Here is a 17,904-nt window from a genome sequence, read left to right as displayed (position 1 = left end):
GGAGGGATAAAGAGGGCAATAATGGATGAGCTTGCACAAAGCTCCAGTTTGCAGAGACCTGCCATTACTGGGGATAAAAATTGGTTACTGCCAGTCATTTTCAGATTGATGACCAATATTTGGTAGAGTTCCAAGGCTGTTGCTGCATAAAATAGGCATGAAGCATGACAGTAATCTGTGCTGGACTTTTGTCACTTCAACCCGTGACACCGTAGAAACCAATGCGTCATCAGTGCTATTTTTATTCTGTTGTCAGTGTTTTGTTTTTAAAAAACATGATTGTCCAAGCAAGCAGCATGACTCTAAGGATGGCATCTGTTAGGTCTATTGCTATCTAAGCAGGGGCTATGTCAAGGGGTGGGGCATGGGGTGGTATAGCCCCTCCCTGGTTAGCTCCTCTGTCAAAGCCACTGGACAAGACGACTGTTAATTGTACAATACCCAGCTTCACTGGATAAGATGAATAACTTACTTAATATAATTATTTAAGTAGTTTACCACAGTAAAAATTTACAGTTTTAATATACAGTACTTACATTTTTAAATGCTTTTATTTAATGTTAGTTGTTTGAATATTTGATTCACATTTTTAACTCCATCCAATTTATTTTAAAGCTTTATTGACTAATTATTTTACCATTTATTTAATAAAAAAGCCTGTATGCTGTATTATTAGTATTATTATAAGCTATAGACAAAATGAGTAAATAAAATCATATTCAGCTACATTAGAGAGACAAACTAATTCATTATAAATAATAATGATCCAGTAATATAATGCAGTATAGGGCATATGCATATTGACAATTTTACTTCAAGTATATTTTGATAATGACATATTTTATAATATTATTTTGGTATTTGACAGTGGTACTTACCAGAATAATTTTTTTTATGTTTCTCTACTGGTTAATCCACCTCAAGCTCTTTAATCAAAATGTTAAAATAGAAAAATATAATAAAAAATAATATAATGCCACTGTACATCTATTATTGTGAATGTAGGAGATCTAATTAATAATGCTGAGTTTCTATGCTTGTGCGCCAACATTTTTCTGCCTTAAATGAAAATGTTCAGCCAGGGACTATTTTTATACCTGTGAATACAGGAAGTGCACACTCTACACCTTGGAATACAGTTAACACGATAGCTCAAATGACAGGCAAACGTGCACTCACATGACATGAAAAGGTGCAAAACTCTCTCTTTAACTGTTGCCAAGGTTGCAAGCTCAAAACGTCAAACTCGATTTTTCCACTCTGCTCTTCAGAGTGTCACTTTTTTTTTTCCTTTCATAAAATCAGCTCTTCTGAATCGAGCATTATGCTTTGTCTTTCACCTGATTTTTCTGCTGGTAATTCATACCGGAAGGACATATTACAGGTTTAATTTTGTATTATTTATTTTATTTTATTTTTTATTTGTTCTTGTTTTTGTTTTTTGTTTGGCTACATGGTGTGATTGGCTTCTGTCCTTTTTATTTATAGGGTTTTAACAAACCCATTAGTCACATATAGCCGCGGTAGCCTAAACTGCCCGCTGTTGCCACCCTTGCCTGCTCATTTACCAATACTAGCCTTAGCTGCACTCATGCACTTACAGCCAATAAGCTTTCTTTAGATCTTGCAGTCCACTTTCCCCAGGAAACCTAGTGACCTGCCAGTTGCCCTGTCTCAGCACAAAAAACATGACAAAACAAACCGCTGATAATAACAACCAAACAAAAATCTGAGCTGCAAACATTTCCTATCAATGTTTCCAGACTAAACATGGATTCTGTGCCTCATGTGTGCGCCTGTCAAATGTGTGGTGAGGTGTGATGATCGCACCATATTGTGTGAAACTTGAACTCTCGTCCCTCAATGATCCAGGAGAATTTGGAGTGAGAGCAGTGTGGTAGAAGATGTGTGCAGAGAGAGGGATGCGTCACTGGATTAGTGCCTGAGACGCTGTCCCAGCCTCTTCCTACTTCTGAGCCTGCTGAGACGCCTCAAGAAGGGCACGACACTCACTGCTCGCTTTCCCTCCACCAAGCCTTCCACATGAGCCAGCCAAGCCTTACCTCCCCACCAGGATGAAGAAAGAAAAGAAAACGCATGCTTTACTGTTTCTCCTTATGCTTCACTTCACCTCGGGTAAGGCTCTGCTTTTCTTTTACTGTCTTTGTTGTGTGTGGTTAAGACTTCTTGCCTCGCACTTATCTGGTTAATCCTCTAACACAGAGAGGGCATGTCTGTCTTAGTGTGGACTTTCATGTTGCTTGTACTTCATAAATTTCAACATGCAATGCTGTTTTTGTCTGTGTTTTAATACTACAGCCTTATTATTTCTAATTTAACTCTTTCCTCCTCCCTGCTTTCAATTCCTGCCCTTCTTAGCAAGTGAGTGCAACTCTTCTCACTGTAAAAATAATAATTAAGGAGATTTTTCTATTAAAAAATAATTTGATATGGTGAGAGACATTTGTAGGGTTTATACAGTCTAAGCTTCCTTTTAGATTAGGTCATTGTTTTTCTTTTATATCTCTCTTTTGCTCAAATAATGTGAATCGTCTTTTTCTTTCTTGTTTTTTTTTGTCACAAAGGGCAATCAGACTATGCTCCATATTTTTACGATAATGGTCCCAGCAGTACAAATGGAAATATGGCCTTGTTCAGCATCTCTGAGGATACACCCGTTGGTAAGGCTCCCGTAAAATTAAACATTTTTTATTATTATGGTTATAATTTAATTTTTTTAAGTTTGGTATAATTTGAGCGTGTGTTTACACTTAGTGTAGTTTGAGATGTGCGCTTTAAGTGCCTAAGTGTTGTATGAAATGATCTCACATGGTGCTGAGGCTCCAGCTAATCGCTATAAGATCTTTTGGATTGTGACGTACATCACAGTCTTACGGGAAGAAAACATTATGGGTAGTGGCTCATCTGACCTAACCTGTCAAACGTGCCTTTTACACCAGTGCTGGATATAGACATGTCACGTTTCTGCCCCATTTCAAAGGTTTTGTCCCTGTATGTGTTCTTTTCTCATAGGAACACAGATATACATCTTGAATGGCACAGATCCGGAGGAAGATCCAGTACGATATGGTCTTACTTTTGAAAAGGGCTCTACAGAATATTTTAGAGTGGACCCAAATTCAGGAAATGTGACTCTAATTCAGGAGCTCGACAGAGAGGTAAGCATTTTAATAAAGACTCCTGGTTTGGAAACAGACAAAAAAACCCACTTTGGCTCAAAGTGACGTGACATCTTTATTTTTCATAGAAACAAGATGAAATCTCAGTGCACGTGAGCATAACGGATGGCCGTAATAAAGTAAGCTCTATAATCTACAGTGCAATTCAGTTTACGGTCACATTTTAATACTGCAATTTAACTGGAAACTCTATCACAAATACTAGGATTAAATAGTACTTCAAAAAAGTGCCATGACAGCCTGTTAAATGTGCATCATGATATTTTCTCTGATCGCTATTTAGATTATTTCTCTGCAAACAATGTCATTTTTTATAAGCTGTAGCAAAAGCAGCTGTTTTGGAAATTTGTAATTGCTTTTCATGTTTGTTTCAGGTTGTTGAGACAGTGAGAGTCTTTGTCACGGATACCAATGATGAGCCACCTGAATTTCAAAATTTGCCTTTTATTATTGATATTCCAGAGGTAAATTATATATAATAACTATACAGTTACATGCATGCAATCTAGAGTGTTTTTTCTGAATGTATTAAAAGTGTCAAAAAATCGAAATTTAATAATGTTTGAACATTATTAAACTTGTTGCTCCTTTCCCAGGACACTGCTCCAGGAAGTAGCATCTACAGAGTCCAAGCAGTGGATAAAGATATGGGCTCAGGAGGAAGTGTTTCCTATTATCTACAGGTAACTTTACAACTTCACTGTAATGCGCTTTTGTTACCATGGCAACTTCAAAACAACTTTAGTAGTATCTCCCAAATGGCAAATGTTTTTGACGTTGAATTGAAGTAAAGATGCACAAAGCCACCAGTACAATTCAGGCACGTTAAAGAAGCTGTTGTGAATTTTAAAAAGTTGTTGTTTAAACTCAGGTGAAAAATGCGAGCCACATATCACAAATTAGAAACTATATAATGCACACAGAAATATCATACTTGATTAATTCTGGCTACTGCGTCTATGTTTACTGAGCCATCAGTCAGAAAAAAAGCAGTCTCTAAAATGTAGCAGCTAGGCTTCTACGGCAACACGTGCGCAGAAAAGTGACCTAGTGTAACCTAGGCTAAAACAGTTCAAGCTTTTTTTAGCCACGTTGCACATGGCGTCCAGATGAATACTGAGTTGATTGTAAGAGTGTACTAATCACAGAGAGGGCTCCTTATAGCTTTACACCTCTACATCTTCAGCTCTCTTAACTCTCAAATCCTGGAATACTCCCTGAAGTCTGCCAACACCTTTATCCTCTTAGAGCCCAAAATGTATTTAAAACTGTTAACAAGTTGTTGTTGTTTTTTTTCATAATTTTAGCATTTCATTTTTTTCATATCTTAATTTTTCTGTTTTTTCTAGGGTTTTTTTTTTAAAGCTCTTCTATGGTTTGATTCAATTTCTGCTTTGCAATCCATTTAAAAATCAATTACATTTTTTATTACCAAGACTGCAATGCTATTAAGCAAATAGTGACACTTTTAACTAGCGTTGTATGACCCTAACACTCAGGGATAACCAGAGGTCGACCTGACATCACGAGCTCTGCGCAACCATGTGGAGGGAGGAAAAGGGCATTTGAGTGATGGGACAGTGATGCAGGGAAAGATTAATCTCATACCATAGAGCAGTCTGGAAATCGTGTTACTTTAGTGGATTAAATTTCAATTACATTTGAGCATGGCATTGAAAGCTTAATAGGGGCTTAGGTTTGGTCTGGCCAACAGCTGACAGCACAGTGGTTGTTAGTCTCCATGTGTCAATTGTGAGACAAAGCTACCCTGAAATGCCAAGGTTAAAATGAGCCAGGCTAAGATTGATTGGTACCATATCGGAAATTAGCTTTATTGGTTTTCATTGCTAAATTTAAGTAGAAATAAAGCACTCCTTCTACTATCCTTATTAACTGTGACTGTTATATTATCAGACCTCCCCATTCACCAAGTTCACCATTGATGGACACAGTGGGATCCTCAGAGTCAAACTCGGTGAGACTTTGGACTTTGAGACCACACCAACGCATTTTGTGACAGTAGTTGCAAAGGTGAGAGGTCACTGTGACACTTTTACATTTGGGTTGTGCCTTCATTTGCTTAATCAAGAGGTCTTAATACATGTAAACGCAGTAAGTAGCTTAGTTTGCAGGTATTTCTGTCCTCAAATGTAAAAGATTTTCAACTTTAAAGTCATGTATTTTTGACATGCAATTGCATCAATCATGGGGTTTGAAAAAGATAAACTGCAGTTTAAAATTATTTAATTCTAAGTAGAAAATTACATGAAATCTAAAAATTAGTTATTGGAGTTTATCGGTAAAATTCCTTCTGATACAATTTGTTCATATAGAACCAAATCCTGCATATTGTAAAAAAACAACAACAAAAAAAACCACAACATTATACTAAATACACCCATAACATAATTATGTTCTATGAGCAACTACTTGCAGTGACTGAGAGGAAAACTTCCTTTTAATATGAAAAAAAACTCCTGCAGAACTAGATTCAGGTTAAAAGTCTTTTTACCTTCACTGATTTGGGTGAGAGAAAAGCAAAGAGTGAAAAAGGGGAACATGGAGCTAAAAAAAATCTGTTGGGAAGTGGTGAGATTTTAACTTGCTGCTCTGCTGACGCACTGAAAGTCCTGCTTCCCAAATAAGTGTAATTTATCACTGTGAATAATAGTCGGCGGTGAAAGCTAGTTTTTTTTTGTAGCCTCAGCTGTTGGCTACTTAAATACCTGGCTGTGTAACATTTAGTAAATAACACAGTTATTAAAAAGGTAAAGCTATGACATAACAAAAATAATATTGCAGTGTTCCCAATTAAAAATGAATTTCATTGCCTAGCTTGCGATTTTTATTAACGTGCAAGATTTTACTAGGTTTATTTTGGCCTTTTTCAACTTTAGTCGTTAGACACAGTGAAGATAGGTCAGGAAAGCAGGGGCAGAGAAAGAGGGGAAGACATGCGGCAAAGGACCATGGGTTTGACTCAAACCCGGGCCAGCCGCTCTCAGCCGTATGGCACGTGGTCACCTGCTCACTGCACTGAACTAAACTGGCACCCGGCACTGATTTTCCTTGTTTAACTGGAAATCAGACAATAATTGCTTATAAAATTATACTAAACCATGAACATGTATCTAAAATCTTATGTATGTTCTTCTCATATTTCATTCATTTTTTTCTGCACTTTGTGATTTTTAGCAAGTTAAGAAAAAACTAACTCTTAACTTCAAGCAAGACATCTCTTTAAAGTGCAAGTATCATAGCATTTATTAGGTTAAAATACTAAAAATATATATATTTTTGGTTAAATTTAATTTTTATTGTCTTTTTTTGGGCTGGCTTCAAGCTGTTGTGGCAGATAACATGTAGCAGAGACCCCATAATCCCAACATGGGCAAATGTAAAATGAACTTAAACATGTCTTTGATTAAATATAAAGGTGTAACTAATTATGCCATGTGGTAACTCTGCTTTTGCCTTGTTGTTGTCACAGGATGGAGGTGGAAAGTACAAGGGGAAGCATCAGGTGTTGACCTCCACAGCCACAGTAACAATTAATGTTATTGATTCCCAAGACATGCCTCCATACTTTGTAGGAACACCATATTTTGGATACATCTATGAAGTCTCTGTCCCTGTAAGTTCTTGTCACATTCACTAAAGTAAATTTGTTTACGGTTATTGCTTTTGTCTCCATTATGTTGATGTACTTTTTTACTTCTAGGGCTCTGAAATATACACAGTGTACGCTAAAGATGGTGACCAAGGCAATCCTAACCCGATACATTATTTCATTATTAATGGTAAGAACAATAGCAAAAAGAGAATTTAGTTGCTTGTTCGTAAGGCAAAGGTGTGTTACTGTGTCTTTTTTTAGATTATGATCAGATTTCAAACAAAACTTCTATCAACACCTTTCAGGTAGTGATGGTGTGTTCGACATAAATAGCACAAGTGGTTGCATCACCCTGACAACTTTTCCATCTTTGCTGAAAAATGAGCTGTATGAAATCAAAGTCAAGGTAACAAGTTATTTTCTACTTATTTTCATGTTTAAAAGAAACTTTTCACCGCAGTAGCTTTTGAAACCACCTTCAGCCGCAATAAGCTGAACGCATAGGTTTTTTTCTTTGTACGACTTTTAGGTCGTAGATGGTTGTGGATGAAGTTTGGTCCACTCTTTACAATATTGCTTTAGTTCATTGAGGTTTGCAGGTATTTGTTTATGCACAGCTCTCTTAAGTGCCCATCAAAGTATCTTAATCAGTTTTAGGTCTGGACTTTGAGTGGGTCATTGCAGAACCTTGATTCTTTACTTTTTCGGCCATTCTGTTGTAGATTTACTGCTGTGCTTAAAATCATCATCATGGTCCATGGCCCAATTTTGGCCAAGCTTTGTTTGTCAGGCAGCTAGGCTCACATTTGACTCTAGAAAGTATAGAAAGGAGTTCATTTGTTGACTCAATGACTGCAAAGTGTCCCGGTCCTGTGGCTGCAAAACAAGCCCAACTCATGACTCCTCCACCGCCGTGTTTCACAGTTGGTATGAGGTGTTTGTGATGATATGCTGTGTTTGATTTTCACCAGATGTGGTGCTGTGGATTATGGCCAAACATTCACTTTGATTTTGTCTAGCCAAAGGACATTGTTCCAGAAGTCTTGGAGTTTTTTCGGACACAACTTTGCAAACCTAAGCTGTTCTGCTGTCATCTTTTTAGACAGAAGAGACTTTCCTCTGGCAGACCTTCCAAAATGTGTTGGTCAGGTTTTGCCCGGCCTTGGGGCGTATTTTCTGGGATGTCCACTCCTAGGAAAGTTGCTACATTGTGTTAACATACACCTGAATGCTCCAGACCAGCAAAATTTCAAAACTTGTTATCGTACAGAGGTGGTCTCGCTGATGATCGGTTAAATAAATGCATTTGATTAGAAGCATCTTGCTGCTTCTTCTTCTGGAATAGTTTTTCACAGGACTGCATAGAGTCCTATGAAAACTTTTTTTCACCTGTGCTTCTTACTCTCATTGACAATAATTTTATTTACTTGTGTATCTTTTAAACTGAAGGCATCTGAGGTAGGCCCAAACAATGAGCTCCAGGACTATGATGTTACCACAGTGACTGTCCGTGTGGTTGATCTCAACAACCATCCCCCAACCTTTTATGGAGAAAATGGGCCACAGAACAAATTTGAAGTCACCATGTACGAGCATCCACCTGCAGGGGAGATCCTCCGCGGCTTCAAGATCACAGTCAACGACTCTGATCAGGTACATGAATTCCGAAATTGCAAACGTCTCACTCATCTTTGATTCATTCCGTAGACATGCAGTAGTGTGTTACTAATTAATAACTGTGATCAAAGGTGGTGTAATAATATTAAAATTTAGAGAATATTAGCCAGTTGACAGATCCATTTAGAAAAATTACGTACAAAGTTAGCTAAATATGTAAAAACAAGCATGATGTGCAATAATACAGCACCAAAGTTGCAAATGTCCAGCAAATGTATTGAAAGTAAAAATGTCACTCGCTATGCCACCATGGTTAGTCTCCACAACCTGTTTATAATGGCTCATGTAGCATGACATGACACACTCTTATATTCTTTTTTTATGTGGTGGCAACAGCTCAGGAGGTAAATGGTAAAATGGTAAATGGCCTGTATTTATATAGCGCTTTTCTAGTCCTTAAGGACCCCAAAGCGCTTTACATATCCAGTCATTCACCCATTCACACACACATTCACACACTGGTGATGGCAAGCTACGTTGTAGCCACAGCCACCCTGGGGCGCACTGACAGAGGCGAGGCTGCCGGACACTGGCGCCACCGGGCCCTCTGACCACCACCAGTAGGCAACGGGTGAAGCGTCTTGCCCAAGGACACAACGACCGAGACTGTCCGAGCCGGGGCTCGAACCGGTAACCTTCCGATTACAAGGCGAACTCCCAACTCTTGAGCCACGATCGCCCGAGGTACCGCAAGTTATGTTATAATCAGAAGTTGGTGGTTCAATCCCAGATTGCTCCAGGCTGCGTGCCAAATCCTTGGGCTAACTGCAAACTCCAAGTTGCATCTAATGGTGTGTCTGTGTGTATGAATGTTTGATAGAAAGCACTTAAGCATAAAAAAGTGCTTGGGTGAATAAGACATGTTGTGTAAAATGCTTTTAGTGCTCAGGTAGAGTAGAAAAGAATTATGAAAGAACCAGTCAGTGTATGTGATGGGTTTCTGTATTGTGCTGACATTTGTTTAGGGAGCAAATGCCAAATTTAAACTGAGGCTAGTTGGGCCGAACCGAGTGCTTCGTGTGGTTCCCCAGACAGTCCTGAATGAAGCACAGGTGACCATCATTGTGGAAGACACATCCGGCATCGACTATGAAAAGGGGCCAACTCTCTCTTTTAAGGTGAGGCGTCATATGGGCAATATTACAACATTACAATACATTATTATTATTAACAAGTGTTCAAGAAATAATGCTGTTAGTTATTTTACTGGGTGGGTAATTTCTTTTGATTACTAGGAAATATGGATGAAGACCTGCTGTCATTGTGATTAATGGCTTTAGCCCATGAATTAATTGCATTTTCATTAACTTAAGCTTTGCCTGTATACTAATACTTTGCAAATGCTGCAACATAAATATATAGCTCACCTTTTGTAAATTGCCATAAAGATAATTTACTGCAATCATTTGTGCTTTATAAAGGACTCAGGCTAAAAATCCATCTGTTGATATGACTGTAGCAACATTAGTACATTAGTACACTAGCAAGTCTCTGATTTATTTCACTGACTGCAGTGACATTCATTTTTTAAAAGCAAAAATCAAATCTGAAAATATTATCTTTGCTAGGTTTACAGTTACACAGAGTAGCCAGTGTGGCTTTAGATCTCTGTTTATCCATGAACTCATTGATTATGAGTCGACTAAGGCTTTCAGCACTAATTTAATCACTCTGAGTGTGTCTTCCTGCAGCTCCTGGCGGTGGAGATTGACACTCCTGAACGGTTCAGTGCAACAGCGGACATAGTGATCAACCTGCTGGACACAAATGACAACATCCCTAAATTCACATCTGAGTATTACATCGCCAGGGTCCCTGAGAACTCTCCTGGAGGCTCCAGTGTTTCATCTGTAACAGTGAGTCAATCACAGTTAAACTCAGCTTTAACCTGATCAAAGTGATTATATAATCCATCTTTCCTCTATTAAATGCATATTGCTCAGCACAGTTCATTAGATAAAAGCAAATTGGTGCCAGACAAAAACAGGCTTAGCGCTCTCTTGCTTCAGTTTGCTACTCCTGGTTATGAAATTTGTTATCTCCATGTCACAATCTGGCATATGTCCTATGTTACTCCTCATCGAGGGGGATTATTAAAAAAAATATTGGCACATTTGTCCCTTGCTTGTCATCATACTGTAGAAACCCTGCAACCAGGCAATGTGTCCAAGCTAAGCAGTGAGAAGTAAAAAGCTTAATTTTGCTTCAAGGTTAATCATGCTGACCCATGCTTGCTGAACATCCCCTTGCAACACACTATATATGAGCTTAAGACCCTATCTAGTTGTCCACAGGGGGGTTTAGTAAAAATAAATGACACAATAAATTGTTTTCAGTCACCTTAAAGTAATCATATTTATTTAAGTTACATATCTATACACTATTATGATGTAATTTTCCAAATAAGTAATTAAGATTGTTTTAAAGTGTAATTTTTTAATATTTTGTTGTGTAAGCATGAGGTGTATAATCGCCTTCCTTTTTTTCTCTGTAGGCAAATGATCCAGATTCCGGGTCTTGGGGTGAAGTCAAATATACGATTTATGGATCAGGATCTGATTTGTGAGTATAAACCTTTCATTGCTGCCAGTTTAGGTTCATTCTGATCAGATATTTAATTCTGGCATTTCCACAAAATGCATTTCACAGCCTAAAGTTATTTTGAAAGTATGAGTCAAAAATTCTCAGAGGCTCAGGGTGTTTAGTGCCAACAGGACACTAGTCTTGAGTCATCTTTGTGTCTTTGATGAAAGAGGTAAGCGGGAAACCGGTTTGATTGGCCCCTCTGCTGCACAAACAGCTCGCTCTAAAATGGCTGCAAGATGCTGGCTAATCTCCTAATTGGATTGGTGGGTTAAAAATAGAGAGCCTGGCCCATCTCACATAGGCAGAGCCAATTAATATGCAATGTGACAGCTGGAGCCACAGAAACGGCAGCTTCGAGAAGCAAGGCAGCATACAGTGAAGGAAAAGTGAGAATTTATGCCTGTCTGCAGGCTGCAACCTGAGTTAATTGTGTGAAAGTTATCAGTTCCAAGGAAACTTGTGAAATTTCACAGCGAAAAACAAGACAGAAAAGTCTGCTGAATAAAATGGCTCCATGCCCAATGTTGAACTAGAAGGCATTCAGAAAGCTCCTGCCAAGCTTTAAAATTAGTAAACCTGCTGTGTGTACGAGCAAGTATTTATTCCTTATTGTATCCCTGAAATTGTTATGAATGTGTTTAAGTCAGCCTCATAGCAGAGGCCTGTCTTCCATATGGAAGCCCTACAAGGTATAGTCAAGTTCTCCTGATTAGTGATTACTTTAAAACAACCTCTGGAAAGTCTGAATATCTCAAATAAACATTCATAATGTTTGAAATGACAAAATAGTTAGAAGCTATGTGGTTTCCGATCTGCAGGAAATGTATAACAATAACAATAAATTGAAAAAAAAAACTTGGTGATTATTGTGTAAATCAATATTTCTCTACAGATGTACGTATGCATTTCATATACTGGAGATCTGTCTTTAAGGAAGCAAGTCACTGAAAATATTCTCCCTGCAAATCAGGTCCCAGGATTTTTCACCCAAATAAATAATGCTTCAAAAGCAGCAAAAATTTACAAGTTTGTTTTTTCTACACGTTTTTTAAATCAACTGGATTAACATCTGAAGTCTTACAGTACAACACGTCTGTCCAACGAAGGCTGTAAAGTTGTTTTTTTATAGCAAAGTGTGAGTCATGTAGAGATTCACAGGGAGCAATGAAAATCTGTCACTTGAGCTGTGAATTATGATGCCTGTATTAGAAACGCCTGGTTAGTTGAGATGAAGCTAAATGGACATCTGTGGTTGTGACTCATGCACTGTGTGATCTGAACTGCAGGTTTTCCATTAGCGCTTCATCAGGCCTCATCACCACACAGCCCTGGACCAGCCTGGATGCAGAGGTCAGGTCAAAGTACAACTTTTATGTCAAGGCTGAAGATTCAGAGGGGAAGTACAGCTTGGCTGAAGTCTTTGTCACAGTCACTGACATGAACGACCACGCTCCAGAATTTGATGAAGTGCTCGTGGAGAAGACGATGATTATTGGCACGCCTGTCAAAGTAGAGGTACATTTTGCTTTGAAATTGATCTATCTCTTCTCTTTTCGCTTAATCTATGATTCTACTTCCACCAAGTTTCAGCTTTTTTGTTGTAAACTGAATGTTTTGGGAGCTTAGATAACACTAAACATTCAATGTATTGAGCTTTGGTTCTAGAAAAGTTATGATGGCATAATTTGGCATCAAAAGACTAAAATTTGGGTGTGTGGAGCTTTCTAAATTTGTTAATATTCCATGGCTGTAAATACAAAAAACACTATTTGCACCTTTCTGATAAAGATTACAAAAAACAGCTGTTTAAAATGTATTCAGTTGTGTGGATTAACTAGAAACGTGTAACTAAATTAAATAAAATTTAATTTCAAATCTAAGGAAAATCTGCAGCCTGCAGTGGATGTGTCTGCATTAATACCTGGTTTAAAACACTTCTTAGAAAGTAATCAGTGTGACTAATTAAAATTATTAATAGGGAAACAATAAATCCATAGCCTTTTCTATTTCATAAGTACTACGGATGATAAATTGACTCATCTTAAAATATATGCATATATGTGCCAAAGCCAGGTTAAAGAACGACATGTTGCATGCAATATGTGAAATCTAATGCATTTTACAGAAACATCACAGCCTAAGAATAAAGATTTATTTGTTTGATTTTAAGTAAACGCTATTGATCCGTGATGCTTTTTATAGGCCGTGGATGAAGATGCGGAGTCTCCAAACAACGTCATTGAATACTCCATCATGACCGCAGATCCTGACAATGCATTTGACATCAATGCCGACACTGGCGAGATCAAGCTGAAGCCTTATATTAAGTCTATGGAGATTGTGCAGAACATCACCAAGCAGAAGGACTGCAAGTGGTCTGTGGTGGTCCAAGCCAGGGACCGAGGCTCTCCGTCCTTCAGCACCACAGCTGTGATCAACATCGATATCACAGAGGCGGTAAGACCTGCTCTGACTTGCAGCATGCTTGCAGTGCTTCCTGTCCCAGAGCTGAGCTGTAGACATGCATTTTAACATGAGTCAATAGGGACTGTTGCCATGCTACTATATGCTTCTGCTAAATCAACGTCCTTGTTTCAGCTAGTCACATTTCACTAAGTTCATCTACTTTAAAGGATAACACTGGTAATTATAGTTTATTTAAAGATCAGAACCAACAATAAAGTTTCCTACTAACAAGTGATGTCTCACACCCTGATTAAGTTAACTTTTGTTGTCCAAAAGTTATTAATTGCATTTGCAAACAGTTATTTACATATTAAGAAGTCAAAAAGAACAGCATCATGCACTTAGAGTTAAAATTAGTTGGCATCTGACGTACAGTATTAACCACAGTTGGTACAAAATAGAGTAGCTTATTTTCCAGGTTTAATGGCCAGCAGGAGGGGACTTCTCTGGTTGTAATGACAGGCTAGAATTGCAGAACTCTATTTATATCCTAGTAAACACTTCAAGTGATAAGTTCATAGTCCACATTAGTAGTCTGAATTTTATGTGAATGCAACCTATTGTTTATTGTGTACGTTACAGTTACAGTACAATAGACAATAAACCAGGGTATTCCTTTTTAGCAGGCTTACCTTATGATTAAGAGTATCCCTCAGTTTCTCAGTCAAATTCCTCCCTTCAGTTTATGTCCAGTTTCGCTAATCAATAAGTGAGGTCACATCAGCTACATACCGCTTTTATAGACATCCAGTTGTATGACCTTTCAAAAGTCAGCTAAAAACATTTTTAAAAATCCATTAATACTAACTGGAAATTCACTTTCTAAATGTAATCTAATTTGTTGCTTTAAATATGAATTATTATAGAGTTTTAAAACCCATTAAGTTTACATTTGTAGCTTTCCCTTTCAGAACAAAGTTTTATCATAAAAAATTGTTTGGACAGAAAGACAGTTTTAACCATTCTGGGAATGAACTACTGTACATTCATAGGCCACTTCATTAGTTACACTTGTTCATCTGCTGGTTACCACAAAAATTTAATCAGTCAATCATGTGGGCTCACCAAAATCAGACAAGAGGACACTCAAAAAATGTTGCCTAAACTGATGAGTCACAATTGTTGCTGCAGCATCCAGATGGTAGGTCAGAATTTGGCATAGGCGACATGAATGCATCAATCCATCCTGCCTTGTATCAACAGTTCGGGCTGGTGGTGGTGATGGTGGTGTAATCATGTGGGGAAATTTTTTGGCATACTTTGGGTCCCTCAGTACCAAGTGAGGATTGTTTAAACACCACAGCCTATCCGAGTAATGTTACTGAGCATGTCCGTCCCTTTATGGCCAACATGTACCCATCTTCTGATGGCTGTTTCCAGCAGGATAGTGTGCCATGTCACAAACCTCAAATCATCTCAAACTGGTTTCTTGGTCATGACCTCCACAGTCATTCAATAGAGAAACCTTTAGGATATAGTGGAGCAGAAGATTTGCATCTTGGATTTGACACCAACAAATCAGCAGTAACTGTGTGATGCTATCATATCAATACTGAGCTCTGAGGAATGTTTCCAGCACCTATTTGAATATATGCTTTGGACTATTACAGCAATTATGAAGGCAAAAGGGCCAAAGCCAATCTAGTGCTGGCAAGGTGTGACTAATGATGTGGCCAGTGAGTATATATGGTCATGGCTACACATTTTACTTGTTTATGGAAAAATTCACACTCATTTTGATCCTTGAAATATGAATATAAACATTAGCATTTTTCTTTGAAGTTTTTGCTCATTTGCATTGATCCATATTTTTCTAATACTTTTTGTGTTGTCGTCATGAATCCATTCTTTCACTCTCCATGATGTTTTTGGTTCTGTTTGTGTGTTGTGTATCGTGCTTTTCAGATAAAAGGTCGAGTTGTTTCATACTTCATGGGCCTCAGCAAGCGTCCGCTGACTGTTTTGGGAATTTTTTTGAGCGTTCTCACATCCCTTGTTTTGCTAACAATCTGCATATCCACCATCCTGTACTGTAACGCAGTGAAAAAGTCCCGAATCAACCCTGAGAGTAACTACATTAAAGTGGTCCGCAGAGTCAAGTGAGAAATAACCAATGCCTGTCCTTCATTTTCATTCATGAACATTAAAATGATGTTTACTGGCTGGGTTAGGTCTGTAAAAGAGTACTGGAGTACATTGAAAGAAAAGTCTTTTTTATTATTTACTATTTTTACTTCCACAAACTTTTTTGGTCTCATGAACTTTCATTATTATTGTTTATCCCTCGTCAGTCAAAGAGAAATCCTAATGCAGCGCACTGCCAGACGCATTCCCAAACATTAGAGGCATATGTAGTTGCTAGCTCTCCTGTACTGTAGGGCAGAGGATGGATGTCTGGGTGCGAGTGTGAAAGCGCTAGAGTGTTCGTAGATATGTTGTTTGGGCCTCCTCTGTCAGTGCTTTGGCATCCACCTTTCATGTTTGCATGCTTTTGACAAATACTTGGAATTCAGGTTCAAACTGTTTTATTTATGCTCTTTTACAGACTCCTCTCAAGGGGCCTATGGCAGCCTTTTTAATGAAAAGTAGGGACAATCCTTTAAAAGCTCTAGGCATGGTCACTTTTATCATTAGTGTTTTGGTAGGAGTGACTGTCTTGATCTCTACGGCTATGTACATGCGCAACTCAAAGTCCAACAGGATCATGCCAGCACGCCGCATCATTAAGAGGCGACCCAGGGACCAGCAGCCGTGGACCTTCAAGATGCCTGTTATCAAATTCACCAACCCTGGAGAAAAGTTCCTCATCACTGACCCGGAGAGCAGCCCCCAGCAGGAGATAGGCAGCCCCCGGCTGAAGCCTCCACCTCCCATTGCTCCCTGTCTTCCGCCTCCACCTCCCTCTAACGCACGGCCCAATGAAAGGCCACGTGCAGTCCCAACAATATCTGGCGCACTGGCATCCAAAGGCTCCAAGAAGGCTAAGTCCAGCCGGCGTAAGGAGGGAAACATCAGCTCTGCTTTAGTGTCGGAGCTTAAAATGAAGCTTGAGCAGAAAATACACGAGAACAACCAAGGTTATTATTAACTTTAATGCACAAATGTCTTCTTTGATGGCTCTTAACTCATTTCATCCGAGTTCTGTGTGATGATGAGGTTACGTGAGCCTACCTTTGTGTTATTTACAAGGAAACAAAAGAAGAGGGTGGTTTACATACTTATGTCTTAAGACAAGATAGAAGTGGGCTGCAGTGTGTTCTCAGTTGACCTGCTTTAGATAAAAACAGGAGACAGCTTGAGTCAGCAGTACAGTACTAGATAATTCACCACACTGCCATCTTGAGGAGGATTATCATTTTAACATTAGGAAATTGCACCGAGATGGGATTACTAAAACCTAAATACATAAATTCACTGCTTTCTGAGTATAACATTCACAAGCCTGTAAAAATTTTAGCACAGGAGTATAATTTTCACCTAATACTGAAAAAAATGAGTTTTTGTTCATCAGAGTGTTAATTGAAATGTCATGATCATTAAAATAAAATCACCATCACTTGCAATGGAAGTGCTTAAAGAACCTCTGTACATATATATCATTTTACTTTGTCCACATTGGCCGCTTGAAAGCTGAGAAGTTGCTCTTTTGTATGATGAAAATGTGCCACTGTAGGTTTTCACAGTAAGAGCATCTTGCTTTTATTTTGTTGAGTGAGTAATTGTAGAAAAACGCTTTTATATAAGTGGATATGGATCTATTTTAAGTGTACAGCACTGTAAATATGGCAAAAAACCCAGCTGTATCATGATGCAGTAAATACCGCAAAGTCAAAATTAGACCATCTAACTCCTCTTGAAGGATGTTGTTGATAAAAATCAGTCATATGCTTGAAATTTTTGAGCTCAGATTACTATTTATATAAGCTGCTTGGACACTTTATTCGTATGGGTATTTAAATGTAGTGTCAAAAATGTAGGGTCTTTGCACTGCTACTTTTCATGTTACTCTTAAATGCCTTCAAATGTAGGCAAATACAGTGTCATCACTGCAAGAAATATCACGTTCCTGATTCTATCTTAGCTTACTATTGTAAATAAGTTTAGAAAAACTATATATCTTACATATAAATAACACTTGCCTGGTATTTCAAAGTAACATATTTGTACTGTCTTTGTACTGTCTTGATTTTGAATAAATATTCTAAAATAATTTGGTCTGTGCTCGATTTTGTCCTTGTGGTTTGATTTATTTTTTTGGTTTTTTGGGTGGTGGTAGTAGTGGTACAATACATACATTATTTTTGCACAGCGGCACTGTCCCCGTAGTTGAAGAGGTCACTGCAAATAATGCATCGGCTTAAG

The 17,904-nt window shown here is 38.2% G+C and overlaps 1 protein-coding gene across 3 annotated transcripts; it reads left to right on the top strand.

The window, feature by feature from the left end:
• The first annotated feature begins 1,913 nt into the window (after nucleotides 1–1,913).
• On the top strand, nucleotides 1,914–17,680 carry LOC116327492 (cadherin-related family member 1-like). Of its 3 annotated transcripts, none has more exons than XM_031749104.2 (18): nucleotides 1,914–2,136; nucleotides 2,380–2,382; nucleotides 2,586–2,681; nucleotides 3,034–3,179; nucleotides 3,269–3,319; nucleotides 3,575–3,664; nucleotides 3,797–3,883; nucleotides 5,115–5,231; nucleotides 6,691–6,834; nucleotides 6,922–7,000; nucleotides 7,119–7,219; nucleotides 8,263–8,466; nucleotides 9,456–9,608; nucleotides 10,182–10,346; nucleotides 10,985–11,052; nucleotides 12,363–12,591; nucleotides 13,279–13,533; nucleotides 16,088–17,680. In XM_031749104.2, exons 1-18 carry the CDS (start codon nucleotides 2,076–2,078, stop codon nucleotides 16,628–16,630), a joined length of 2,592 nt encoding a protein of 863 aa, XP_031604964.1. In that variant the 5' UTR covers nucleotides 1,914–2,075; the 3' UTR covers nucleotides 16,631–17,680. The 3 variants fall into 3 exon arrangements, with proteins under 3 accessions (XP_031604964.1, XP_039472135.1, XP_031604965.1); XM_039616201.1 differs by having other exon boundaries at nucleotides 15,448–16,220; XM_031749105.2 differs by lacking the exon at nucleotides 2,380–2,382.
• Nucleotides 17,681–17,904: the final 224 nt, after the last annotated feature.

Source organism: Oreochromis aureus, linkage group 8 (genome assembly GCF_013358895.1).
Source record: "Oreochromis aureus strain Israel breed Guangdong linkage group 8, ZZ_aureus, whole genome shotgun sequence".
NCBI lineage: Eukaryota > Metazoa > Chordata > Actinopteri > Cichliformes > Cichlidae > Oreochromis > Oreochromis aureus.
This window is presented reverse-complemented; position numbering and strand designations above follow the sequence as displayed.